The 27686-nt window shown below is 58.8% G+C and overlaps 1 protein-coding gene across 2 annotated transcripts in view; it reads left to right on the top strand.

Annotated features, from left to right (window-relative positions):
- The window catches only part of NTN1 (netrin 1), a 252362-nt gene extending 233880 nt beyond the window's left edge, over nt 1–18482 (top strand). For both annotated transcript variants that reach the window (XM_049861263.1, XM_049861262.1), the window contains exons 6-7: nt 1502–1576; nt 17854–18482. In XM_049861263.1, the coding sequence (XP_049717220.1) occupies nt 1502–1576; nt 17854–18182 (404 nt within the window). In that variant the 3' untranslated portion in view covers nt 18183–18482. The remainder of the gene's footprint in view (nt 1–1501; nt 1577–17853) is intronic.
- Nucleotides 18483–27686: the final 9204 nt, after the last annotated feature.

The raw sequence follows: 27686 nt of genomic DNA, 5'->3' as shown, positions 1-27686 counted from the left end.
AGGCCCACGGCTGCAGGACACTGGGTGGGATCGACTTTAGTTGAGGCTGCAGTCAGTGCACCCCAGAGTTTAGGAGGCAGCTGCCTCCCACGAGGCCAGGGTGCTGACTTAGGATGGGGGACGTCTCCAGTTTTGCTCTTCTGTCCTCTGAATACTCCCTGCTGGTCTAAGCCATAGGGGCGCTGGGGGGCCTGGCTGTGCCCTGTGCTCCCAGGCAAGTCTCCCCTCCCCCACCTGAGCCTGGGTTTTTCACCATGCAGGATGAGGGGCTGGCAGCTGCTCCTGAGAGGTCACCTGTTGATGTGTGTGTGTATCCCCTCACATGCCCAGTTGCCCTCTGGCCACCCGTCACCAGCACACACCCAGCCCACATGACCAGCTGTGCCTCACCTCGACACCTAGAACACAGCCTGGCTGCTGGTCTCCAGCTGTGCTTCACACCTGGCTCGCACTGAGTGGGACTCCATTGGAGTTTATCCAGATGCAGCCTGACATACCAAGAGCCCAGTGGCCTCGGCAACTCAGACCCAAGTTCAAGGCCCAGTCTTGGCACTGTCTGTAATTCACTGGGCGGGTAGAATGCTCTCTCTGGGCCTCAGCTCTCTTGTCTGCAGAATAGGAATAACACATTGAGGCATAGTTGTGAGAATGGGATACAGTCCACATGTAAAGTGTTGGGGGTGCTTGTCAGGCATGAGGACCTAGTGACAGAATTACATCACCTTCCCAAAGAGCAGGAAGAGGCGGCAGGGAGAGGGCATGGTGGGGTGGGATGGAGGTCTGTATCTGGGGTAGATGCCAGCTGCCCCAGAAGAAGCAGTCCGATTGCTGGCAGGCCTGGGCACCCCGCACACGCTGCCTGCTCGTTCCGGGCTCCGGAAGCCCCTGAAGTGACACCAGCAGCAGCAGGCTGGGCAACCCTGCCTCTCAGCAGTAGAGCCCATTAGAACTGAACTCCCTCCGTGGGGCATTTTATTTGCACACTCCAGTAGAGTGGACACCAAAGGGGTTTTCTAATGCTTCATGGGCTGCTAATTTCCTCTGTGACCCCTTTTGTTGGGGCCTGACCCCAGCCAGAGGCTCTGTGCTGTGAAAGCCAGCATCTGACACAGACCCGGGGCGCGGGGTGACAATGAGGCCTCTATCGGCTTTAATCAGGCTCCAGTTGCGTCTTAAGAACAGGGGGAATTTGTGTGGCGCTCAGAAGCCCTGGGTGGCACAATACGAGTGCCCGGAGTCTCACGAAGGCTGGGGCGGCCTGCAGGCAGCGGCTAAAGGATTCGTCAGGCCAGAGGAGGGGCTGGCTGGGGGCCCTTTGTCCCAATGCCTCTTTAGAAGACCGGGCCTGCCCTGAATGGCCGCCTGCCTGAGCCCGCGCCGAGGCCTGGCCGAGGGGTATCAGGGCTGCGGGTATTCAGAGAGGCGGCCTCCCACCCGCCCCACCAGGCTATTCATCGCCAGCCTAATTAGCTTCTGTCTCTGCTCTCTCCCCTGCCCTCAGACTGCGACTCCTACTGCAAGGCCTCCAAAGGGAAGCTGAAGATTAACATGAAAAAGTACTGCAAGAAGGACTATGGTGAGTGAGGGGATCCCCAGTGTCTGGGGAGGGGGAGGGACTGTAGGACCAGTGGGGAGTGGGGCTGGGGTGCAGGTGGCCCTGGGTGGGTGTGGGAGGCCAGGAGCCCAACCTGTGGACACAGGCAGGCGACAAGCCGGATGGATTCTATGCCCAGGGATTTCTCATCTCTTCCATCTTGGCCCTCGGAGGCAAGGGGTGTGAGGGGGCCCCAGCTGGCCTGTGGGGAGGCCTTCAGGCCAGCAGAGCAGTCCAGAGGCTGGGATTTCCAAGCTGGGCTCTGGTTCCCCACTTTGCCCCAATGGACTTTGTGACTGTATACCAATCGCTTTACCTCTCTGGTCTTCAGTTTCCTCATCTGTACCGTACTGATCCTGAGTCTGTGTTTCTCAGAGTGCAGTCCTCCAGGCAGGCAGAAAGGGGTGGGAACTCCATGTGTGTTTTACATGCAGGCCCTGAGGCTGCACCCTTCAGGGAGGCGCTTCTGCAAGGCCGAGGTAGCGTGGGGGGAGCTGCACTTTTTGGTGGTTCAGTGATGGAATTCTTGCTTTCCATGTGGGAGACCTGAGTTCGATTCCCAGCCAATGCGCCTCACGCACAGCCACCGGAGGCCTGCATGTTGCTGTGATGCTGAACAGGTTTCAGTGGAGCTTCCAGACTGAGAGACTAGGAAGAAAGACCTGGCAACCATTAAATAATCAGCCAGTGAAACCCTATAAATCACAACAGTCTGATCTGCAGTTGATTGTGGGGATGGTGCAGCACGGGGCAGTGTTTCATTCCGTTGTACGTGCGGGTCACCGTAAGTCGGGGGCCTGACTCCATGGCAGCCAGCAACAACTGGTAATTCTGATGCACTTGCAGTTTGAGTATCTTGCAAGGGGGGATCCCTGAGGGCCTTTCCCAGGTGAGGGCCTCCCTGTCAGCCGCACCCTCCGGTTCCCTTCACCGGAAAGCGTGTCCTGTCCCCACTCTTGTTGCACCCCATCCTCCTTGGCCCCGGTGACAGTGGACCCCCCTCCATCTGACCCTTCTTACCTGCCTGCTCTGAGCACTTGCTGAGGCTCTCGTCAGCCACCCCAGCCTGTGGCAGGCTCTGTGGGGCTTGGTCCCTGTGTGTGGTCCTGCTGTCTGGGGCCTGGGATCTTCCACCATGGGGCCCTCATCCCGACCCTGGTCAGCCTGGCTGCCTCAGGCCAGGGCTGTGCCTGCTCTTTGCATATCTGCCTGCCTCCCTCCCCGCCCCGTCCTGTCTTGCTTGTCCCCTCTCCCGCTGGTCCTGGAGGCAAGTTCCCGCCCAAGTCCTCGGCAGCCCCGCAACCCCAGCATGAGCCTGGCATCCTCTGGGGGGATAGAATGGCCTTGCTCTGCCAGCCAGCCTCCCAAGGCCACCGCATCACACTCCTCTTCCTTCTCGCCCCGTTTGAAGGAGAGTGCTCACAGCATAGCCCCCGTACGTTCCAAGAAGGGGGCCTCAGAACCACTCAGACGTGGGTTCCAGTCCAGTGGGACCTGGGGTGAGGCTGGCGCTTATATGAGCCTCAGTTTCCTTGTCTGTAAAACAGATGATACCACCTGCTGCGCCGGTGTGGAAAGCACCCAGCACTGCCGTCCAGGGTACCTACTGGGGACCCAGTAGGAATGGCCTCTACCACTGTTGGTCCCAAGGAAGTTGTGAGAAAGGTAGGAAGGAAGAGATAGGTGAGGAAGGGAAGACCAGCTGTGGAGGAAGTGTTACTGTCCAGGGCCCCGCCTCCGTCCCCAAGGCCTGTGGGGAGCTCCGGGGCCGGGGGTCTGGCAGCCCTACCTTGGAACTCCAGCCCCGTGGGTCCTAACTGGTCCAGCTGTTGGAAACCAGATTTAAGGGCTTTTTCCCTTTAATAAGGAAAATGGTCAGGAAATTTTATCATAATGGAATGAATGATGAGGCCCCAAGGACCCTAAAGGAATTTTGAGAACTTCTAAAACTTTCTCTTTTTATTGTGTGTGTGCACGCGTGCATGTGTGTGTGTGTGCACATGTACATACATACAGAGTACACACTGAGGCTCACCCACCCCCCAGGTTGCTTGATCCCCCACCCCTACCCCACCAGGATGAAGCCAGAGCAAGCTGGCAGGTTTCAGCGTGTCATTTCAGAATTCATGGGGCTGTGGAAGTCCACCTTCATAATCCCTCTGGGTTTCACAGTAAATTCTCAACAGCCCCGTTAAAGTGCCTGTGGCCCAAGGTAGTATGGAAACTCCCACGGGAAAAGAAATCCTGATTTTGCAAACACACTGTGAGACTGTTTAAAGATAAAGGAAGTGCTGCCTCCAAGCCAGGATGGCAGCCGCATAGAGAGGCCCCAGGCTGTGTCAAAATAAGCTGGTGTGGCCCTGGACCCTTCGCACACCAGCAGGCAAGCCCCCTCTATCTGCTGAAGGGGGCCTGGCCCTCTCTTTTATAGACCCTCAAGAGCCCCTTAGCCCCTGCTGGCGGCGCCCTCTTGGGGCGGGGAGGGGAGGGCCTCTGGGTTCCATTTTGCCCTGTGCGCCTGACCCCGCCCTGCCCTGACCCACCTCAGGCCCCACACCTCACCTGTCCTTTTCACTTCCTCATGGGTTATCGGTGTGAAAGCAGGTGCCAAAGATAGCAGCTTCAGATAGCAGCGTCATTCTCTCATGTATGTCCCAGATGGGGATGCTGGCCCAGCCAGGCAAGGTCACACAGCCTAGTGCCACAGCCAGGTGGTGGCCCAGCCTCCCTCTCCTTCCAGTGCTGCCTTTCCAGGGCTGTCCCTCCCCCACCACCTTTAGGCCCCAGGGCCATACCTGTCACAGGACCAAGAGAGGTGAGCGTGCCCAGCCTTCCAGACTTCACCATACCTGGCCACCATGGTCCTTCCTGGAGTGTTGCTGGGACCTCCACATTCCTGCTGCAGGACAAGACTGAGGAGCAGCGCGTGGGGTGGGGAGAAGCGGGTGCCGCCTCAGGGAGCTGATGGAGCTGAAGCAGTTGGGCTGTCAGCCTTAACGTCCTCCTAACCAGGTCCCCAGTCTGCCTCCCCAAGGCTGGGACTGGCACTGCCCCGTCGTTCCCCAAAACCCCTCTGTACCCTTTCTAGGGTTTCTAGTCCCCAGAGCTGTCCTTGGCATTCTTGGGGTCACTTGTCAAAAGCTGGGGAGTCATGCCCACCCCAGCTCAGCTTCTAGGCTCATGTGTTCAGGCAGGAGGCAGGACAAAGAAAGCGTCAGGATGGGGTTGAATGAGTGTTGGGCTTGTTGAGGGGGGCGGCGCCTCAGGGAGTGACACCCACAGGGCCTGGGTGGGCAATGGGAACAGCCCAGGGTCCATGGGCTGTGGGTGGGGGCAGCCCAGGCAGCAGGTGCAGGCCTTGCTCTGAGCTGGGGAGTGAGGTCTTAAGTTGGGGTCTACCTGATCGTGTGGAGACTTTGCATGGAGTGTGGAGGGGCACCCCTCTCATACCTCTCTGCTTCCTGGGCAGACCTGGGCCACCCTTGGGGGAAGGAGGAGCTAGAGGAGGAGGAGCCAGAGAGCAGGTGAGGCCAGGCCAAGGAGGGCTGGGAGGGAAAGGCCCAGGGCCAGCATAGCCCTGCTCTGACAGACCCCCAGCAGCCCCAGGACCCCTTTCCTGTTTCAAGGCCAGCTGAGGAGGGTCTTGATGTTGTGTGGCTGGAGCACATAGATTTGGGCCTCACGGACCCTGTGAAGGGGCCAGTGCATGACAGGTGGGGAGGGGGCTTGGGAAGTGGCCTGGAGTGGGCTGGTCCTGCCCTGTGATCTCTCTGGCACTGTTTACTAATGAGAGAGGGCCCAACCAAGGAGGGCTGGGATGAGCACTGAGCAAGGTGAGAAGGAATTGGGGGCCGCCTTAGGTCCCTGGGTGGCGCACACAGTTTGCATTCAACTACTAACGTAAAGGTTGGAGGTTCAAACCCACCCAGTGCCACTGAAGAAGAAAGGCCTGGCAGTCTGCTTCTGTAAAGATTACAGCCCAGAAAAGCCTATGGGGCAATTCTACTCTACAGCACATGGGGTCGCCGTGAGTGAGAAGCAACTCAATGACAATGGGATGGGGTTTTTTTGTTTTGTTTTGTTTTCAAAGCTAAGGCCCTGCCATGCGTCTCACATGGAGAGACCCCGTGACAGGGAAGCGTGGCCTGTGCCCATCTGTAGGGCAAGGAGCACTGGCCCAAGAGTCTGGAGATGTGATTCCCAATTTGCTGTGGGACTTTGGACAGCCTGGGCCTCAGTTTCCTCACTCATCAAATGGCAATGTGACCTGGGGACATGGCGCCTTTCCAGATGAGACACTGAGAAGGCCCCACCACGCCAGGCGCCATCTGTAAGGCACCGGGGTCAGTGGGGACGCTGCCATCTCCCTTGCTCACATCTTGGGGTGCCACCTCTGTCCTCTGTTGCCCTCTAGGGGAATCCAGTTCACCTTGCAAATGCCTGAAAAAGAGCCGAACAGAAGGCCAAGTAAAGGGAAGAGGGGTTTTCTTATTTTCAAACGTTTTAGCATTTCCTGCCAAGTTCTCCAGGGAAGCCTAACCTCAGAGGGCCCTTCCTCTCTGGAAAAACTCTGAGTTGTGCACGCGTGCGTGTGTGAGTGTGTATGTGTGTGCGTGACTGTGCTGTGTGGTGCACGTGCTCGCATGTGCTCACACACAGTTTGCCTCCTTTGGGCCTGCGAACCATGGGCAGAGCGCCTCCCTGTGGTGGTTAAATGCCTGTCTGATGGGGCATTTACCCGGAAACCAGGCTTCACCAGTTGACTCAAGGCAGTGAGGATGGCACTGGTTCCCTGTGCTCATGGTCCCCAAACCTGGGTTTTTTGTTAGGGATGTTGGACCAGGCCTGAGTGGGGGCTGGGCACTTTAGGCTGAGGCCTGGCGAAGGTTTGGAACCTGGAATATTCTTTGGCTGGTGTAGAAAACAGCATCCTCTAGCCTCTGCTCTGGCCTGAGACGGAAGTTGGGAGCCAAGAGAGGTCCTGGCTTTGCCGCTCTCCTGGCTTTCTGCTGTGAATGCCCCCAGCCCCTCTTGGCAGGTCCTCTCCCCACTCCGCACCCTTTCCCCGGCTGTAAGAGGCTCATTGGCCTTCCCCCAGCCCCCTGCACTCTCTCCTCCAGCTCCCTGCTGTCTTTATTCTGTCTGTCCCTGTCCCCTTTGGATGCAGCTGCTCACAGGAGCGTAAAGGCTCCACTGTCCTGCAGCCTTCACTTGCTTCCTCCCCGCCTCCCACAGCTGTAGCCCACAGGCACCCTCCACACACACAAGCACACACCACATACACCCACATGCACCCATACGTACGCACACTCACACATGAGCACACACTGCATACGTGCGCACACATGTGCGTACTCACATGCACACATGAGCACTCACATGCACACACTCACACATGCACAGGGATGCACGTCTCAAGAAATCCTGGCTGCTCACACGCCCATGCCCCCAGGCCTTCCCTCCACACGTTCATCGTTCATTGAGCAGCAGCTGCAGGCCCGTCCCAGCGTGGTGCTGAGGTTGCATGTGTGAGGTTACGTGGCCTCTGCCCTCACGGAGCTTACAGTCTAGGAGGGGACAGAGACACAGATGAGAGCCACAGAAGGTGGTTGGTGCCGTGGGTGTCAGCACAGGTGCAGCCCGAGGTGGGTGCCCAAGGGGCCAGTGTTTACCAGCAAAGCAGGGATCCCAGGCAGAGGGGGAAGTTCTCCAGGGCACAGAAGCTGGAAACAGGCCGTGAAATCAGAGAACAGCGAGTGGGCGGTAGGGAGCATGCTGGGTACAAGGGAGCAGCACAGGGAGGATGGAGGGGGCTAGGGAGGGTCCCTGGAAGGCCTCAGGGCAAGCCTGTGCCCCAATAACACTCTCACCCCATGGAGAGCCACTCTGGCTGGGGGGCACACGGGGCTCCTGCCTGAACCCCAGCATGGCCTGGGTGCTGCTGCCTGCCCCTTCTGCCACCCTGGGATTCAGGACAACGGGGAAGATGGACCGTTCACTCTGAAAGGGGAGATCATCTCAATTTTGCCAGTTCCTGGAAAAATTACCCATTCCCAGAAATGTTTATTAGTCACCCCTTTTGTTGAAAGACAGTTTGGCACCGCCAGATGGAAAAATCAAAATACTTGTCACAAGATGGTTTGTCTCCAGTCTTCATCCTGAGATCCCATAAGGATTAGTCCTGAGGACGCCGCTCAGGGGGCAAGTCCTGTCAGCATCTGTGGGGAGAAGCTGGTTTGCTAGGCTGTGTGCTTGTGGACTTTCTTGGGGGCCTGGTGGCAGAGGGTGGTCTGGGGACCTAAGCAAGATTATGACATATCAGCACATGCACCCCACCCCCTGTGTGCTCTGGCACCTTCTGAGGCAACAGAAATCCAGGAGAAGGGTTTCCCATTTCCTGTCCTGGCCAGGCACTGGACTAGGCATTTCACCCCCTTCATTCTCATCCCTACTGAACCCTCACCAATGTGGTGCGACAGAGGGAGTTTTATCCCTGTGGATGGGACACCGAGGCTCAACCAGATATGTAACACTCCCAAGACCAGGACTCCAAGGCCTGAGATCTTTCTCCTCCCTCCTACCAGGGAGCTGAGCCTTTGGCAGCATGGGGAGCAGGCACAGCAGTTCCTTAGAAGGCTCCAGAACTGGTACCTTGACTCTCCCTTGACCAACGGGATTCTTGACTCTTGGCTCTTGGTCAGCCTCGGCAGACAGGCCACAAAGACACCTTCATGGACAGAGCCAGGAACGGTCTCCGTGGTGGGGGGGCTGTCAGTGATGCTGGGAGAGGTGAGGTTGGCCTGACCATTCCAGCGACGGGCATGGCCATGGGGCTGGAGGAAGGTTATGGGGAGATCTGTGACGGCTGGTGGCCAGTCCCGCCACCCGTGGAGGTGAGGTGGAGATAGGCTAATGGTGGAAATGGTGGAGACTGCCAGGGTGCTGATGTGGATCGAAGGTCCCTGGGTGGTACAAATGGCTTGCGCTTGACTACTAACCTAAAGTAGGTGGTTTGAACCCACCCAGTCGCGCTGTGGAAGAAGGTCCTGGCAGTCTGCTTCTGTAAAGATCACAGCCAAGAACGCCCTTTGGAGCAGCCCTACTGTGTAACGTGGGGTCGCTCGGAGTTGAAGTGACTTGAGTTCTTTTGGATGTGGATTAGATCGTAGTGTCAGTGGTGGTAGGGATGGAGGTGGCAGTGGGGGTGCAGGTGGAGCCCCATCTTCCTCCAGCTCTTGTCTGGTCCCTTTTGCTGGATAGAAGGGGAGTCGGGGTGGTGAGGGGGGTCACACAATTTGGACCTCTTTCCTCCATCTAGCCCAGGGGACATGGGGCCTCTCACATGGTGGCCTTTCCTCCCTTTTTACACCCCTCCCCTTCCTGTTCTGACCTGGGGGTCAATAGCTATTCGGGTCAGGGTTGGTCCCTTCAAGTGCTGAGAACAGACAGGTTACCCACCCAGCATGTGGGTGAAGCTCCTGCATTGAGAGCATGGCGTGAGTTTGGGGCTTGGGTGTGGGCACAGATGATAGAGTAGCACTCGGGGGCTGTCCCCCAATGGGAGGGTCACATGGGGAGGCAGGCAGTTGACAGGGCCCCAGCTGAGGCCAGGGAGGCAGCTGGCAGTGGTGGCTGGAGAGGCCACCTCCCGGGATTGTCCTCAGGAGACCAGGCAGCAGCACGTGGCGTGGTATTTCAGAGGCTCTCTGACCCTTCCCTGGGGGTCACTGGCCTCCTGGGGATCCTCCAATTTCCCCAGCCAGATGTGACCTCCCCCCATGAGTGCCAGCCCCATATGGAGTCCAGATGTGGAGCTGGATTCGTGTGAGTCAGCCTGAGGTCTCAGGATGTGGTGACCACCAGGTTGAGCAGGGAGAGCTAGCTGGGCCCAGTCACAGCTTGACAGAAAGCCCCCGAGCCCACAGGACACTCTGCTACTGAGGGCCAGGCTGTGGGGGCACTGTGTGCCAGGGGGTTCCTGTGTGGCCAGGTCTGGGGTGGACAGAGCCCATCCCAGCAGAGCTACCCACTCCCACAGTGAGGGCAACAGAGCCTCAGCTCAGGCCTCCCCAGAGCATGGCAAGGGGCTGTGTTGAGGGAGGGGTGGGCTCCAGAGTGGCCTGCCCTGGATGGGCAAAGTCTGGCCCAGCCCTCATCAGTCTGTTCTCCCTGGGATGTCCTTCCTCCTGAAGTCTCCATACCTGGGTCCCCCCTGCTCTGAGCCTTCTGGTTTTAGGAAGGAAGAGTGGGCAAGGAAAGCTCCGAGGGGCCTCAAGGTTGTCGAATGAAAGGTATGGTCTCTCCTTTTACAGCCAGGGACCCTGAGGCTCAGAGGGTAGGGTGGGGTTAGGGACCTGTCCAAGGTGACAGAGAGCCCACCAGCCAGCCCTGCTGCTAACCAGGCCCCCTGTGATCACAGAGCGCTCCCCCTTAACCCGAGGCGGGATGGGGTGTGTGTGTTTCCCAGGAAGTGCACCAGGTGGTGTGGTGGGTCCTGACACTCCACCTGCCTTCCATGGATTACTGTGTTATGGCCTCCAGGATTCCAGCACCCCAAATGCTCTTGCCAGGCTCCCTCCCTGAGACCGGCTCTGCAGCACCCCCACCCCCAACCCCCCACCACCCCACTCCCCCCGCCCCCCGCATGAGAGATGGGGCAGACCCGCCCTTCTGAGGCTGCCCTGGACCCTGCACCCTCCTACCAGTAGGGGGTGTGGCGTGAGATCAGGAGGCACCTTTTCATCTCAAGCACCAGCATTGACCCATCCGAGTGCGTGTGACTGACAAAGGTCACCCCCCAACCTGGGGCTTCCTAGCAGGGCTCCACTATACCTCTCTCCTCGGGGTCTTCCTAGGTTCCTGTCTCCAGAACCTGGGGCATGTTCTTGGGGTTTCCTTGGGGAAGCAGGTTGGATCCTTGAGGAGGGTTTGACTTTTAGGGATGGACAGAAAGTGCTCAGAGAGGGTGCGGCACATGAGGGTGCATGGGGGGACCCAGGCTGGGCTTCAGGCCGTGTCCTGGAGCTGGTAGGGAGCGCTGCCCTGCATGGCCAGCTGGGGGAAGAGGGGGTCCGCTTTGTTCTCATGCAGAGGGGCTCACTGGTTGTGGGGCCTTGATGTGGGGATGGGCTGTGGGCAGGTCTGTTACATGAGGGTTCCCCATGGGCTGCTCCCCTCCGTGTGGTTCCTGTTGTTAGTTGCCTTCGAGTTGGTCCCGACTCACAGTGACCTCGCCAACAACAGAAGGAAACACTGCCTGCTCCTACATCACCTTTACAATCGTTGGTATGCTTGAATCCACTTTTGTAGCCACTGTGTAGTTTGAGTGCCTTCCAACCTAGGGGGCTCATCTTCCCGCACTATATTGAACAATATTCTGTGTGATCCATAGCGATCCAATTGCTTGCTTTTGAAGTAGATTTCCAGGTCTTTCTTCCTAGTCTGTCTTATTCTGGAAGCTCCCCTGACGCCTGTTCACCACAGGTGACTCTGCTCATATTTGAAATACCGGTGGCATAGTTTCCAGCACCACAGCAACATAAAAGCCCCCATAGTACGACAAACTGACAGACGAGTGGTGGGTTCCTCTCCGGTATGGGCATGAATTTGCAACCCTGATGAACCTCTGGCCAGAAACACCCTCTGCACCAAGCTTCCTGTGAACCCTGGAAGGACCCAGGGATGAAGGGGGCTGGGCTGAGGCCCTGTTGGGTAGGCCGGCCCTCTCACCTCTCCTCCTCCAGAGCCCAGCTTCATTAATGCCAAGGGCCCTGGTCTGGGAGAACCCTCACTGCTAGACCTTCCCCGCACCCAGAAGGCCCCACCCGCCCCCGTCTGTGGGCGGGGCTGGGTTGGGTTGCCCAGCCAAGCTTCGAACACTGGACTGAGGATCTGGGCAATGGAGACCTCTCAAGGGGCTGTCCTCTAATGTCCCGCCCTGGGCAGCCCACCTCAAGGGCGGGGGAAGAGCACTGGGTGAGGAGTCAGCCGGGCCGCTCCAGTTCCTGGGCACACAGGGAGAGCGAGGCAGCCTCCCTTGGGCTGCTTTGTGGGCGGGACCAGCCTCCACCCTGGGATGAGGCAGGGTGGGGGCCGGTGGCACACTTCTACCAAGCTGGAGCCCCTTGCAAAGTAGGGTGCTCTCTCCTCCCCGAGAGCCTGGGGGTGCAGGTGGCCAAGCTGGGCCAGACTGGGCCACCCCCTGGGGAATAGGGCCAGTGTCCTTCCTGGAGCCCAGCACTTGAACCTTCTGACGGTCCCTCCTCCTGGGATCACAGCAAGTGATAGATGGTCTCAAGCTCGGCACCCCTCTCCTCTCCTGAGAAAAGCCCCCCAGCACCAGGACCCAGCAGGGGAAACTGAGGCAGTATCCGTGTTGGTTCAGTGAGGGGCATACCATTATTTCTTTAGCTGAAGAGGAAAACCAATGGCCAGGCCTAAGTTGGGGATTCCTCCTTTTCCAAGACCTGATACAGTGGGCGGGGGGGGGGGGGTGCGGGGCATGGCAGAAAGTGGCTGCCCCAATTCCCAAGGACTCCCGGAGCTGGTGGCTGTGGCTGGTGGGCGGGGTCTGTTCACAGTGAACCTCCATCCCTCCACCTCACTAATGGCAGTGGGGCAGGGCTGTAGTGACACCTTGTCCTGGGTGTCAGCTGGCCTGGGCCGCCCTGCACCCCTGCCCAGCACCCCTGCCCAGCACCCCCGCCCAGCACCCCCTGGCGCCCTTGCTGCATCTGCTCACCCCCGCACAGCCGTATCCCTGAATGCAGGACCTGGCTCTGCTGGCGGTTTCTGCCTTCATAGGCGGCTGGGAAACATGTGGTCAGAGCTGCGTTTTATGAAGGCAGCTGGAACTCATGACATGCTTTCTATACTGGGAGATTTATGGGGCTGTGCGGTTTTAATGGTTGCTGTGAGCTTAGTGTCCTCCCCCATTGAGTCCTGGCCACTGTCCCTGAGGCTGATGGGTGACAAGCCTTCCTGAGCTTGACGGGCCTAACAGGAAGGTATGGCTGGGGTGGGGGGAGGGGTGGTGCGGTCAGAGACTCACCACCCAAGCCTCCTTTGGGGGGCAGCGCTGCAAGGTCCCTGGGCCACCCTGAGCATCCCATAAATCCAGGAGACCTCCTGGAGGCAGGAAGACTCCCTGCAGGCGTGTCCCCAAGCTTGGCTGGGGGAGGCGCTCCAGCAGGTTATTTTCCTGCTGGGCGTCGGTTCCCCACAGGCAGATGAGTGAGCACATCTGGGTTCTCCACGATGGCCAAGCAGCTCCACCAGAACCTGCCCGGCCCAAGTGGGAGCTTTGATCCCAGCAGGAGGTCCCCAACCCATGCAAGGCCGGCAGTCCCTGCCAAGCTGCCTCCAGCCACTAGCTTTCCATGGTGGTGGCAATACCAGGTTTTTGGAGGGCCCGGAGGTGACAGGCTCTGGTGGCTCCTGGGGTCGGAGAGGGAAAGAGGGAGGGGAGGAAGCAGGTTTTGGATCCCCAGGGCTCTGGACAGAAAGCAGGGGTGCTGCAGGCAGCAAGCCACCTTTTGGAGGCATCCATGCCAAGGCTGTGACCTGAAGCTGTTGCACTTGGTGGCCTGATAATGCCCCCAACACTGGGACTCTGGGAAGGTCAAGGACCCTGGGAAGGATGGCCAGGCCTGCTTCTGTGGGAGGACACGCAGGTGCCTTGAAATGTGGCCCAAGGTGTGGCAGTCAGGCCCACAGGGGTGCTAGGCAGGGCAGGCTGTATTCTGCCCTTCTTGCCCAAGAGGGTGCACCTCAAGACACTCAGCTCCCCCTGGCCCTGCCTCCTGGCCTCCTGCATCCTTGGCCAGAACCAACCCAATACAGTCTGCCTCTCCCAACCCTGGTCTCCATGGGCCTGGCCCTCAGCCTCCTCCTCAGCCCCTTACAGCCCTGGCCAGCCCTTCAGAGCCAGGTGTGGGTACCGAGAAACAGAGTAAGTGCCCACTGCCAGCCACAATGCTTAAGCCCTTGGGTTAGGGCAAGGGAGGCAGCCCTGATACTCCTCCTGCCCTGGGGCTGAGAAGGGTTCCCTGCACAGAAATCTTTTCTGTGAACCCGAGAATTGCTGGTTGAGGTGGGGGCTGCTGTCTGCCTGGCCTGGTGAACGGTCCTGGGGGGCCAGCTAGAGGAACGAGGGTTCACATGCAGGCAGGAGACACAGTCCAGCTTGGCCTGGGCTCTGCTCCACAGAGTCCTGGACCGCAGAGGCCGGCTCTTTGCCTTTTCTCTTGTATTCCTGGGGGCCTGCTCTACCCTGCAGACCCTCTGCCCCCACAGCTTGCTTGGGGCCCTGGGCGGGGGGGGGTGCCACTGCCCTCAGGTGGGCTTCCCATAGCCAGCCTAACCTGGTCGGCTGCTCGGGCTCCAGTTCTCAAACCCCAGCACCGACCGTGTCTATACCAAGAGCAGAGGTCTCTTCCGGGACAGAGCCTGGGGGACAAGCTATGAGACTCTCAAAGAACCCTTCTAGACCCAGCCTGAGCCCTCATTCTGTGTGGTGAACAAGGACTCAGAGGAAGGGAGGGATTCAAACATGGACCTCAAGTTGTACCAGCCCTGGCTCCCACTCCCCTAGAAAGGCTGGGGACCGTGCCAGCCTCTGCCTCAGTGACTCTTTGTCTCGACTTCAGGAGATGGTTGCTCCCACTTAATGCTGGTACCTCTCCCTATAGACAGTCTCTTCCCCTGAAGGGCACTTAGTGCAGCCCTACACCCGGTCTGATTTCGTGGTCTGCCTTTGTGAGGGTGGACTCAGTAGGTGGTGCCAGTGGTTAACACTCTTGGCTCCTAACCAAAAGGTTGGTGGTTTGAGTCCACCCAAAGGTGGCTCGGAAGACCTGGTGAGCAGTCACTGGAACCCTGTGGAGCAGAGTTCCCCTGTGACCCACCTGGGGTGGCCAGGAGTCCGAGTCCACTGACAGCACCTGGTCTTTCTGAGGTGACCTCATCTTCCTCACTTCTGAATTGGGGTGAGGGGTCCACACTGTAGCCCCGTGCTTGGGCCTGGCTGAGGACAACTGAGGACAGGAGTGCAAGCACGCGCAGTGGGGTTTGTGTGTCTTACGAGCTGAGGCTAAGTGGCTCGGGGTAAGTTTCAGTAGCGTGGGTCTAAGGGGGCTGCCCTGGGGGGCCATGGTCATACGATGAGGTATGGCTGCCTGTGCCCCCGGTCCTGGGCTGGGCGATCCCACAGGAATGTCTGGGCTGGTGGGGCCCCAGGCTCCTTGTAGCCCCGAGACCCTGGTGGTTGCCGGCTTGCAGCCAAACAGGGCCGTCCTCGGTGGCGGCAGCGCTGGCCACGAGCCTGCGCGCTGCTGCCCGCCCCCACCAAGCGTGCGGCGCAGGCCTGCCTGAGGTCAGTGCTCAGCGTGTATTGTGAATATTTTCAGCTGTGTGTGCACTGTGGGGACTTGGCCCGTGCACCGCGTGCGCAGCTCATACTTGGTGGGCTGTGTAATGCGCTGGGCGCTGCCAAGTGCGGCGGAACTGTGGATGTCTTCCAGCAGGGTCACATGAATCCGACCATCACCCTTCCCCGGGGGCGGGGGCGGGGGCCACTCCCACCCGGGGTGCGTCCAGGGTGGGAGGAGAACAAGGGCCAGTTGCTTTGTCCCCGTTGACCTGTGTCGACTTCTCTGTCCCTCTGGGTTCTCGAGGACAGCAAGGTGTCCAGGGAGGGCACCTCTCAGTGCTGTGTCCCCAGTGGCAAATCAGGTCATCTTCGGTCCTGTGCTGGCTATGCCTGGGGACAGGGAGCCTGCTCAGGTGCTGCTGCAGCACACCCTGGGGTGGCAGTGAGGGTCCTGTCTGGGTTTCTGGGCGTTCACTGAGGGAAGGGTGAAGTCCAAAGACCAGGAAGGTGGAGCAGGGGTCACTTAGCCCCTGCTGTGAAGGTCTCCCAGGGAGTGAGGAGGTCCCTTGGGGGACTGGAAGGCCAATCCAAGGGCAGACCTTGTCCAGCCAGCTCTCTCTGAGGTCGCTGCTCAGCAAGATCTGCCCTCGCAGCCGCCCTGAGCTGAGGCCTACCAAGACCCCAGAGGTGCGTGGTGCGTGGCCTCGAAGCTGCATTCTCCGGGGCCTCAGCCAGAGGCACCTCCCCAGCCAGGGGGACACTGTGATCCGGCCAGGGTCTGAGGTGCCGCACAGGGAGACAGCCACACACTGAGGGAGGCTCATTCTGCATTCGGCTCAGCCCTGGGGAGAGGAAACCAGGGCTCTCAGGGACGTGGGGTGGGAGGGGTCTCCCCTGTTGCTTAGCGGAGGGGCACTCAGTTGCCACGGCGACCTTGGTCTGCACAGTCAAACACACACAGCCCAGCCACTTCTCCAGGCTGGAGGACTCCCCGCCCCCTCTCCGAGTTCATACTAAGTGTTGAGTCCCCTGGTGACAAAAACATGGAAACGGTTGCCATGGCAGCCATCCTTTGGAGCCCTCAGACTGGAGTGCAAAGTTCAGGGTGCCCAGGAACAGCTGAAACAAAAATATGGGACAATTCACCACTTCTCGCACCCGAGAAGGATGAGTCAGATGGTGTTTGCTGGGCCCCTGGGCCCTGCTGGCCCCTGCCCCTCCCCATGACCCTGTCCAAGCGTGAGCACAGGAGGAGAGCCCCAAGGGCCCCTGGGAGGAGGGCAGAGTGGTCCCCAGAGACCTGGGGAAGAACTGGCAGCACGGGGAGGCAGGGGAGCTGGGGGTGGGCACGCTGCCTGGATACACGACTGGGAGTGATGTCCGCCTCCATGGGCGCTCTCTGGGGGATGCAGCCTCGTGGCTGTCCCAGGCTGGGTGTGGAGGTCACCAAGAGGGGCAAACTACTCCTCCTTGCTCAGCTGGGCTCAGTCTGCTCAGCAGCCAGTGCAGTCCTCAGCCTGGCCCAGGGGACAAGTCTCTCTCTGCTCAGCGGGGGAGGGGACAGGGCACGGTGGGCGGGCTCAGCAGGGGCAAGAGGCCTCGCTCTGAGCTGTGCCAGGAGGGAGGGGAAGATGGCCAAGTTGTCCTTGAATGGACGGTAGTGGGGCAGCAGCCTCCCCATTTCCCCTGGACTGGGGAGGGGGAGTGATCAGGTGTCCCACGGGGAGTTCCCATGTGGGGTCCACGATGCTCTGGTGACTGAGATGCACCCCAGCCAAAGGTTCCTGGGTAGGTGGACTGCTTGAGAAACTAGTACACACACACACACACACACACACACAAAGCAGTAGACTAAAGGCTCTGAAAAGTCTTGCAGTAAGGAAACCTGTTCCCTTTGATTATTCCAGTTCTGCACAAATTTATTGAGCAAGGTTCCCCCTCTTTTTTAAAGGGCATTTTCCTCCTTTTTTCTAAACACTTCTTAATATCCTACAGAAATAACGTTGGTTAAAATTTACCAGGGCGGTGATGCTCCCACATGTTCCCTGGACCAGCAGCATCAACATCACCTGGGAACTTGTCAGAAGTGGATATCCTGCCCTCCTCCCCTGCCCCCAGATCTGTTGAAACTCTGGGGCTGGGCCCAGGAATGTGTGTTTTCACAAACCCTCTAGGTGATCTTCACCCACACTCCAGTCTGAGAATGCCCATAGCAGGGGGCATGCTGTCAGGGAGTGGGGAGGACAGGAAGTAATCTGGGGACATGAGAGGGTCAGGAGGGAAGGAGGTGTCAGCACAGGACCCTGATGCCGGAAGAAGGCTCTGTGTTTCTTCAGAGAAGGCTGAGGAGACAGGGCCAGACTCCAGTACCTTCTGCATGTGGGCACTGGGCCCCCATTCTGGTTTTCTGAGTTTGGGTTGAGGGCATGTGTGGGGTGTCAGGAGGCCGGGTGTGAAGTGATGGGGGAATGTCTGGGGGCCACTGACATGTCCCCAGCTTGTGAGGAGAGGCTGGCACTGGTCTCTGAGGGCACCTATAGGCTTCCTCTGGCCTTCCTGGGCCTTGGTGGGAAGCAACTGCCAAGAGGGGGCTCGTCCCCGAGGGTAGTGCTGGGTGGCACTTTCAAAACAGGGAGACACAGGCAGGAACGGCTTCTTGGAGCAGTGGCCCTGGCCCGGGCATCGGGGATGAGGGTTCCAGGATCGGCATTGCCACCACTGTGGGGTACGCTGTGCAGTCACCCCCAGTTCTGGGTCTCCTTTTCCTCAGACCAACCGGGCTGCCCCTCCCCCAGGCGCCCTCTGCAGGCAGGGTGGACACAGCCTGAGGAGCTGGGGGCCCAGGTGCACCCCTGCCCGTGGCCCACCCGCTGCCTGTGCTTCCTCACAGCCGTCCAGATTCACATCCTGAAGGCCGACAAAGCGGGGGACTGGTGGAAGTTCACGGTCAACATCATCTCCGTGTACAAGCAGGGCACCAGCCGCATCCGCCGTGGTGACCAGAGCCTGTGGGTCCGCTCGCGGGACATCGCCTGCAAGTGCCCCAAGATCAAGCCTCTCAAGAAGTACCTGCTCCTGGGCAACGCGGAGGACTCGCCCGACCAGAGCGGCATCGTGGCCGACAAGAGCAGCCTAGTGATCCAGTGGCGGGACACGTGGGCGCGGCGGCTGCGCAAGTTCCAGCAGCGCGAGAAGAAGGGCAAGTGCAAGAAGGCCTAGCGGAGCGGCGGCGGCCGGGGCGGGCGGGCGGCGAGCGCGCAGGCGCCCAGGGCCACGGCCCCGGCCACGGCCACGGCCCGGCCACTCCCACGCCCAGTACCGCGGCCACGGCCAGGCCACGCCCACGCACAGGCCACGCCCACACCCGGTACCAGGGCCACGGCCCGGCCACGCCCACGCCCAGTACCGCGGCCAGACCACGCCCACGGCCCGGCCACGCCCACGCCCAGTGCCACGGCCACGCCCACGGCCCGGCCACGCCCACGGCCCGGCAGGGACTTGGGCCGGTGCCGGCTTTCCCAGCGGGGTGGGGGGTGGGGAGGGGCGGTGGGCGGCCCGGGGGCGGGGCCTGGGCGGCCCCTCCCCGCCCCCTGCGAGCCCCCGGCCTGGTGCGCGGTGCGCGGTGCGAGCGGGCGAGGCCCTGGAGAAATGAGGACGACACTTAGCTACCTCACGGGGCTCCTTCCAGAGCTGAGACGCGCTTCCTTAGGGCTGGGCGGGGTGGCGGTGGAGGGGTTGGGGGCCTGACCTGGGGCCCGAGGGACTGGCCCAGAGCCGCACGGTTGGGGTCGTTGATGGTTGCGAGAAGGGGACCGGCGAGGGAGAACTGTGAAGTCTCAGGCCGGCAGCCACGGGGAGGGGGGAAGGGGCTGAGCAAGCCCAGCGGAACCACCACCCCAACCACGAAAGCCGGCAAAGCTCCGTCCCTTCTCCCCAGCCTTTCTCTGGGAAGTCCCACAGAGGGCTTGGCTGGGATGACCTGGGCCTATGTGGAGGGGCCTGGCAAGCATTTGTGGGAAGGGGAAGCAGTCCCCACGTGTCCTGGAGGTCTCCATTGCCACCTGCTGACTTGGTCCTCCCTGGGTGGGGCCCTGGGGTGGGAGACAGAAGACCCCTCTGGTACCTGCCCTTGTCCAGCAGGGGACTGGGAGCTGGCCCGAGACTGTGGCCCATGCAGAGGGCACTGTGCCCAAGGACACCCCTGAGAAGCCCGAGCCGGGTGGTCACTGCCTCATGCTGGCACTGCCTGTTTGAGGAGGCACTACGAAGGCAAAACCTCCCAGAGAGTTTCCTTTTTGGAAACTTGGAACCAGCGCCTTTTATGACATTTTCCAGGGAAGGGGGATGGGGGCACTGGCTGGGTTTAGGGCAGTGACACTATTTGTATAATGACATCAGCTCCCACAAGGCCCCTCAGCAATGTCAACAGCTGGAAGGGCCTGGCTGGGCATGAAATGTAGCCTGGAAGGGTGGGTGGGTCCAGCCGGGGGGGAAGGGGCTTGTTGGGTCAGGGGAGCATTTGCTGGCCCAGCGAGTGCCACGGACAGGCAGGGCAGGGACGGCCAGCTTTCTGGGGCCAAGGAAGCCATGACCACTTCCTGTTGCTGCTCTCCCTCTCGGCTCCCCAAGGGAAGGAACATAGGCTGCTGGGCCAAGAAAGCCTGCAGCAGCCACCCCCACCCTGGGGCTGTGCCCATGGCTGTCTTGGTCTAGCCTGGGCTGCACCTTGCTGACTCCCATACCCCCAGTGTGCCCAAGACCCCCTTCCAGAGCCTCCTAGAGACACTGCCCCCAAGCAGGCATCCTTGGGCCTTCTGGCCAGATGCCTCATATTCCTGTGCTCTTGGGCCTCCAGGCTCCTGACCTCCCCAGCTCTATGCACTGCCGAAGGGCCACTAGCTGTCCCTACACCCCCCGCACTGAATCGGAGGCCTGGCACCCCCCCGCAGTCAGAAAATTGGTTTCATTTTCTCTGCCTGAATTTGGTTGCTTCAACACGTTGTACCAGGAATGAAGCTCAGCCCTCGGTGGGCTGGCTTCCCTTGGCCTCCTGATGCTGCCTGTATAATGGCTGCTGTTCCCTGAGTACTTGCTCTGGGCTGGGCATTTTGCACACGTGATGTCATCTTCGTGACAGCCCTGGGAGGCGAGATGCTCTGTCATTTTCACCGGTGAGGAAATGGAAGCACACACGCCCCAGGTGGCTCTGCTAGTCAGTGGCAGAACTGGGGTCCAGACCCCAGAGCCAGGCTTTCTAATCACGGGCGCGCGGCCTGGCCCTGCACACTGCTCAGAAGCTCACCCACTTACCTCCCAAAGCAGGCAGCGGGTGCTCCTGGGTGGGCTCCAGGGGGCGCCATGGAGACACCCTAGTTACTGCCCCTAAGATCCTGCATCTGGCCTGGAGAATAGAAGTCTGGGGGCTAGGGAGGGCACAATAACACCTTTGGAGGTGGCAGCAGGGGCTGTGGGTGAAGCGGGGTGTAGACTTGTCAGAGGACAGCCCATGCTGGGTGGGGTGGGGCACCAGGAAGGTAGCCCTTGGTGGTTCCCAAGAGTCATCAGAAAGGAGGTTTAGCTGCTTGGGGCTGGTTGGAGGGATTCCAGCAGAGTCGGGTGGAGCTGACTTCAGGGGCAAGGAGAAGACCCAGTGGCCAGGAGAAGACCCAGTGGCCCTGGGAAGGGGTATCTGATGTCCCTGAGTCCAGGCCCCTGAGGCCGGAAGGTGATGCTGGTTTGCTGGCTGCTGTTAATATGTCAGGCCTCTGCGTTTTCCTGGGCCAGTCCTTGAAAGGATTTCTAGGGCACTTGTTGAGTTTCTTTGTTCTCAGCTGGATGGCAGCTTGGCCCTAACACTTCCCACTCTGGGTCTCACTGCCCACCCTGGGTCTCACTCTTGGGGCAAATGAGGGGCTTGTACTTGTGGCCTCCGAGGCCCCTCCAGCTCCACAGGCAGCAGCCCGGCAGGCAACATGGTATCTTGCTTAAATTCAACCACCCTCCAGCCTTGCCCTCTAGCACCCAGAGGGAAAGGCTGTCCACCTCGTGGCCTGGCTCCCGGGGATATGTCAGGTAGGAGAAGAGGTCACTATTGGGACCTCCCAGTCATCACAGGCTGCCTTCCCCACATCACAGACCCTTGCTCTTCTCTGAGTCCAGCCACCAACCCTCAGTGGGGAGGCCCTGTCCCTGGGGAAGCCCCCCCACTCACCCCTGGCCCCAAGGAAGAGACAGAAATAGGACTGGAGGTATTCCGGTTGTACAGTTAGGAAGGGATGTAAAATGGGATAGATTTGATTTTGAAGAGTGTATTAACCAGAATTGTGCTATGTAGGTGTTTGAAGAAAAACATATCAAATTAGTTTTTTTAAAAAAAACAGGTTCCCCAGTTGCCCCTTTTCTTATCTGCTGGGTGGTCTGGTGGCTCTGACAGCTGATTGCCTGCTTTACTGACACACAGCCATGCTGGGGACCTGGGGTGGAGGAAGGGGGGTCATGGGGCAGCCCCCACCCCATCCTGCCTGACTTGAGGAAGACAGTGGGACCCTGGACCCACCTGTAGGTGGCGTCCTCGGGGCCCTCAAGTTGGAGGAAAGGACACCTCTGGTCAACCCCCAGGGAAGCTGGGAGTTACCCCCAGGTCCCGAGTGACCTCCTGGGACTCTGCCTCAGTAGTAGCAGGTAGAAAATGGGTCCAGACTTTCTTGGACTTGCCCCAGGTTGGAATGAGACTGAAATCAAGAAGAGACCCTAAGGGGTCCCTTTAGGAAACTGAAGAATGTTGGGGTCTCAACATCCAAGGGGAGCCCCCCTGAGGCATAGAATGTGGACAGACTAGACTCATGGGGTCACTGGGCCATCACGGCTCCTGGACAGGCCATCTGAAGAGCCCGAGCCGTGCCATACCCCAGGGGTACCCAAATGTGTATCTCTGGGGCTTACCCTGCCAAAAACAAACCCCCACCCTGGTGTCACTGGACACCTCTTCCCAGTCCCTGCTCCCAGATGCACTTCCATCCTCCCTTGGCTCCCTCCTGGATGTCGGATTTCTGTTCCCTCAAAATTATTGTAAATGTTTAGTTGTGACCATGACATATTGTTTGGGTCAGTGTTCCTTCCCAATGCATACTAATATATTATGGTTATTATATATGAATATATTTAATGACATGGAAAAAGTTGTGGATTTTCTTTTCTTTTTTAAGTTTTTTTTTTTTTTTTTTGGCTAGAGTTGTAATGGACCCAGATGGAACTTGTAACGTGGGCCCCACATGATAGAACTAAATTCAGATATCAGTTCAATAAACTCTTGTACACTGTTCTCTATCTCCCAGTCTTCCTTGGTGGCCAGGTCTCTGGGGTGGCGGGCGTGTGGGAGGGAGGAGAAGGATGGCGAGTCTTCAGACCCCTTAAGGAATGTGGTTTCTGGCCTAGGAATTCCCGGCAAGAGAGAGACCCCAGGGTTTTCACTCGGTGTACGGGACAGAACCCTAACTCACCCTGAGAAGGCAGGATAAGGAAGCTTCACTGGGGAAGTCCCAGGGGCTTGCTGAAATCTTGAGCTACAAGGCCCTCAAGTGGGACCATCTCTATTTCAGTTCCCCAAGAAACAATCCCTGGGTGCTCTCCTTGCCACTCCCTGGGGCTCCAGGACAGGGGGGAATACAGGAATGAGAAATGAGGGGCTCCTCCCACTTGCCCCCCAAACAACAGCAGGGCAAAGGGGACCCTGGAACATGCCCTTGTGACTCAGAACCTGCCAGCAAGGTTCCTGCCTTTCACATAACCAGTTTCCTCTAGTCAGAGTCAGATAAAGGCTCATAAGAAAATGCGACAGGATTAGTGACGCTCAAGAGATCTGGCAAGAGTTTTTTTCAGACCGTTGCTCAAGGCTTCGTGCAGCCAGAGACTGGGCAGACGCCAGTGCCGGCAGCCCCCTGGAGCTGAGCTTGCTGAGTTTGGAGAGGCTATATTTAAACCTCTGCATGGTTGTGATTTCTTTATTAAATAAACAACTCAGTCATTAGGAACACGTTGTGTTGCCACGCAGAGTGGAGCTGGTCATCACCAGGAAGCCGTGGTTTCTGCACCCAGCTGTTTTGACGAGAAGCCTCAGCCATGGGGCATGGTCAGCCCCTAGGCAGTTTGGGCTCAGCTGGCCCCGGAGGCATGAAAAGCACATCCCTGCTGCATGGAGGGCTGGCTGGAAACGCCTTGAGCTCCTTCTCCAGAAGAAACAGGTCCAGCCCAGCCTCCTTCTGGGGCCGGTGGATACATGTGTGGTCTTGATGTCCCTGCTGGAATGCCGTGCCTGGCAGTGGGTTGGCAGGGACAGGACCCGGGATGCAGGTCTCAGGGGGTCTGGCAGCCTGTTGTGCAGTCTCAGGCTCTCCCTAGGGCCAACTCATACCCAACTGGAGCATTTGCGTAATTGAAGACCCCTCTGAGACGGGGACTGAGACTTCTGTGCTGCTCTTGGAAGTCTGACTCACACACAGTTTTCGTCGTTTTACTCGAGGGTTTGGTTCTCAAGGACGCTGGCCATGTAGCTATCTTCATCCTTTCTGAGGATGCAGTGCTTCCTTTGGGACTCCCCACAGCCAATCCCTGGGGCAGCTGCCACCCCATGCCCAGGCCTAGAGGAAGCACACTGTTGACCAGAGACTCTGTCAGAATGTGAATGGTCAACAGCTCTGCTGCAGGCTGCTCATTCACCCTTGCTTCCTGGGGGCTTACACTCTAGGTGGGAAGGGAAGTCTTTAACATCCGCCCAACTCAAACAGTAGGGGAAGTAAGCTGCTTCAGCGACCTAGAGGCCCAGGATGGTTGGAAAAGCCCATTTTAGAGATGGGACTGCTGAGTGATCCCCATCAGGGACCCAGGGTCCAGGGCAGTCCAGTCCAAAGCCCAGGCCCCTGCCAGGTCACAAAGCTCCCTGGGGCCTGCCTGACATTCCAGGGGACTCACACATGTGGAAAGCTCCTCTTCTCCTCCCTTCTTAGCCCCCCAGAGAGAGTGCCTGGAATGGGTACTGGCCACTCAGGGTAGAGACACCCGTAGGTTTCAGGTTCTGATGTACGGCCATCCCTTCCTATGCTCTGTTGGGACTAAAGACATGAGAAATATGCCAAGAGACGCTGGGAGGGAAAGGACCAACAGAGTGCCAGCGAGAAGTACAGTGTACGGGTGGGTTAGCTCGCTGCCTTATCAACGGGAGGCTCCACAGGACAGTCACTTCAGGGAAGAGGCAAATGCTTTCTGCCACTGGCATGAGGTTTGGAGGGAGTCTGTGGGGTTGTCTGAAGCAGTGAGAGGAAAGACAAGTCTTAGCCTCCTTTTGACATAAGAAGAAAACAAATACTTAACTTCAGCAGGGCAAGGTTAGAAAACCCAGCTAGTTAGGAGGTGATCTTTAGTCTGTGCCAGAGGCTCAGGGGAACTCTGAACCTGAGGAAGCCGGGAGCACAGGTGTCTAAGGAAGCTGAGGGACGCTTCCGTGGGGAGGCAAACGTGGAGGTAAGACCGCGGCTCTCTTTCTGTCCACTCGTCGGGAGAGACCTGGCAGTCCCCGCACACAGGGCAGCCAGGATTTCAGCAGCGGTCGCGTGGAGGAAAGGTCCAGGGATCTCGGCTAGAAGGCTGCGGGCAGCTGAGGAAAGCAGCTGGAGTATCTTTCACATCAAACCACAACCAACTGTGTCCAGGCCAGGCCTGCGGGCTCCTGAACAGCACTTCTGGGGGCTAACAAGAGCTAAGACTTAGTTACAGTTATTAATGGTCACCAACTTTAGATGGAACAAAAGCACCAGTTGTACCCAGATATTTGTATTTCTTTATATGGTATCCAGACTTAAAGTGTTTATAATTAATAATCAGGTAAGTTAAACAATACTTACACTGTTATTTTAACAAAGCATATTTTCATTGAGAAAGCCCAGGGCCGAGGCTGTGCCTTGCCTCTATTCTTTATGCTTGGGGTGCGGGCTCAAGGCTCACCCATCATGTCCACAGCACCGCAGGCCACCCGGGACTGCAGTCCTGACACCTTTGGGGTAAAAGGCCATGCCTTGCCAAACCTGACTGGAAATGCCACCTTCAAATTAGCCACCTTAGCTAGGATGGGTCTTGATGCAACAGATCCCAAAAGAGGCCCATCCAGGGATTGGGTATCTGTGCCACTTTTGGTCTGCCCTTCAGTTAAGACTGGGGTGGCGGTCTCCCGGGAGAAGCCCCCACCTTGAGGGAGATGAACCAAGGAAAGCAGCTCCTTCCTGCCTGGCACCTCCCCACCTCTGCTGCCTGACACCACCTGAGGCTTCCACATCGGGGCCTCACAATCCATCCTCCCCACCTGTGGGACCAGAGAAGTGAAGTAACGTGTCCAGAGCCACACAGCTAGCAGTGTGGGGGCTGGGCCTGGGGCCCATTCGGTCCAGAGAACAGAGGCTGTTGTGTGCACACATGGGCTCGGTGTTGTGGCTGAAAAGGCCTTTCAATGGGACGGAGCCAGGACTCTGTGGCTCTGGCTCAAAGACACCCTACGAGTTGCCGGGGCTCCGTGCTGAGCAAGTCAAGAGGAGGTGAGAAAGTCAAACAGACCTTCAATGCCGCCTTGCAGGAGCCCCAAAGTGGGGGAGTCCCCAGAGACGGCTGTTTATCCAGATCCGGGTTTCACATGGCAGAACGAAGAGACACGGCCCTGCAGATTCCTGCTCTTCCAGCGGGTGATCTAGTGGCAACCACCCACCCCCGACCAGGGAAGTGCTTTCCAGGGCAAGTGACTTCCCTTCACCATCCGATTCCCTGACGGCAGGGCTCACCCTCCTCAGGCTCACCTCCCCACCCTCTCACCGCTCTGCCCTCTCCAGGCGTAGCTTGGCCCTGGCCATGCTGTGGAATCTGCCTAGCTAAACCCCAAGGCCTTGGCTGCGTGTGGCTGGTACCCTGGAGGTCAGCCCGGACTGGGGTCTGAACAGACGGGAGCCTGGGCTCATGTGTCTGTCCTCACCATAGTTTCTGTCCACTGTCTGTCCTCATGCTGGTTTGTTCTAGTGCCTCGGTTGAAAGCATTGCTAGAACCCCTTACTCTGGAGCTGAGATTGCTCGGAGGCCATCTGGTCCACTGTCTTTTTAGACTTGTGGTAGAGGAAGTACCCTTTTTTCAGCCGGGCCAAACAGGGGGCCGTGTGCTGACATGTGCTACTAACTCGCTCTTCACAACGACCCAATGTTCTGATCTCCATCTTCCAGGCTGAGAAGAAGAAGGCACAGAAAGGGCATTCTGCCTCTGGTCACGTGGCTGTGAGTGGTGTGGTGGTCCCTAGGGCAAGTCCCTGCACACATTTCTTTTCTCTGCCGTCTGGGCACCTCCTGGTCCCCTCACCGTTAAGGAGGGCCATGGGACTAGTTCTGCCCGGTGAGCTGTGAGCAAAGGTGAAGGTGACCTTCCAAAGCCCTCTCTTTCTCTGCTCCAGAGACCTGGCAGTCCAGACGGCGGCTGTCCCACCAGCCTGGGCTCTGGATGAGGAGACATGTTTGGAGCCCCTGGCCCAGGTATGAGCCAGGCAGTCCCCTTCAGGGCCCGCACCCTAACCCACGTGCTGGGCTGCCTCCAGAAGCACAGGGTCACTAGCTAGTGCACGCAGCGCACGGAGGCAGGGCTGCTCAGGTGAAGCAGGGCGGGCAGGGCCGGGAGTGACCAGCACCTCTCTGGGAGAGCTGCCATCAGGACGTCACTGCGTACAGCTCCCAAAACACTGGAAGGCAGGATCCCCTCTGAGGCAGCCAGGTGCCTGGGCTCCCAGACCATGGCTCTTCTCAGCACCTGGGGTCTCAGGACCAAAGGTCTCCAGGTCCTAGGACATAACGCCAGGCAGGCTGCACTGCGGCTTTCCTCTTGACGGCCATCTTTGTCCAGAGGGGGCTTCCGGTCGTGACTTCTGATGACAGAGGCAGGCAGTATCTGGGAAATCCACAAGAGGGTCCCACAGGCCCCACCACCTGCCCACGTTCTCCTTTTCTCAAGTGTGAAATCAGTGGAACCCTGGGCTTTGGAAACCGCCCACCACCAACCCCAATTCATTTTCCTCATGCCATGGTGGGCCTGCCCGGCCTGTTGGCTCGTTCTGCCTCCCGATGCAGAAGAGAAAGGGCACAGTACGGCCCCCACCCCATTCCACCTCAGACCTCACCAATGCGCCTGTGAGCTGGTATCCTCTGCGGGCCTACCCTGAGTGTCTGCCGTGTTTTATACACACACACACACGCACGCGTGTGCACATGTACCCCACACTGCGTGCTCAGAGCCAGTATAGGAGCCAAATACAGACCCTGTTCTCCTAAAGTCAGGCGTTTCCTGTCACGCCGCCAGCCTGATCACCCCGCCCCATCCACCTTGGAAAATGAGGAGTCCCTATCACTGAGGAACCAGAAAAGGATGTGCTCCCAGTTCTGAGGGTGGTTCCCAAAGTAGAGCCCGAGAGTACCTCTGAGCAATGGCAGCGAGCCCACCAAAAGGAGTGCTGTGGCTTGGTACAGTGCCAGCGCCCCTGTGGGAGTCCTGGTGTGGGGGCCACATGCCCAGCCAGGTGGCAGCCTACCGCCCCTCCCCACGCCTTCACCCTGCTCCTCCCCTACCTGTACACCCATGACCCTGACTGTTCACTAGCTGCTGCATACATGGGCATGTGCTTCCCCAGGCCGACCAGATCCTGGGCATTACAA

Source organism: Elephas maximus, chromosome 19 (assembly GCF_024166365.1).
Source record: "Elephas maximus indicus isolate mEleMax1 chromosome 19, mEleMax1 primary haplotype, whole genome shotgun sequence".
NCBI classification, from domain to species: domain Eukaryota; kingdom Metazoa; phylum Chordata; class Mammalia; order Proboscidea; family Elephantidae; genus Elephas; species Elephas maximus.
The sequence above is the reverse complement of the archived record's forward strand: the minus strand, read 5'-3'. Positions and strand labels throughout refer to the sequence as shown.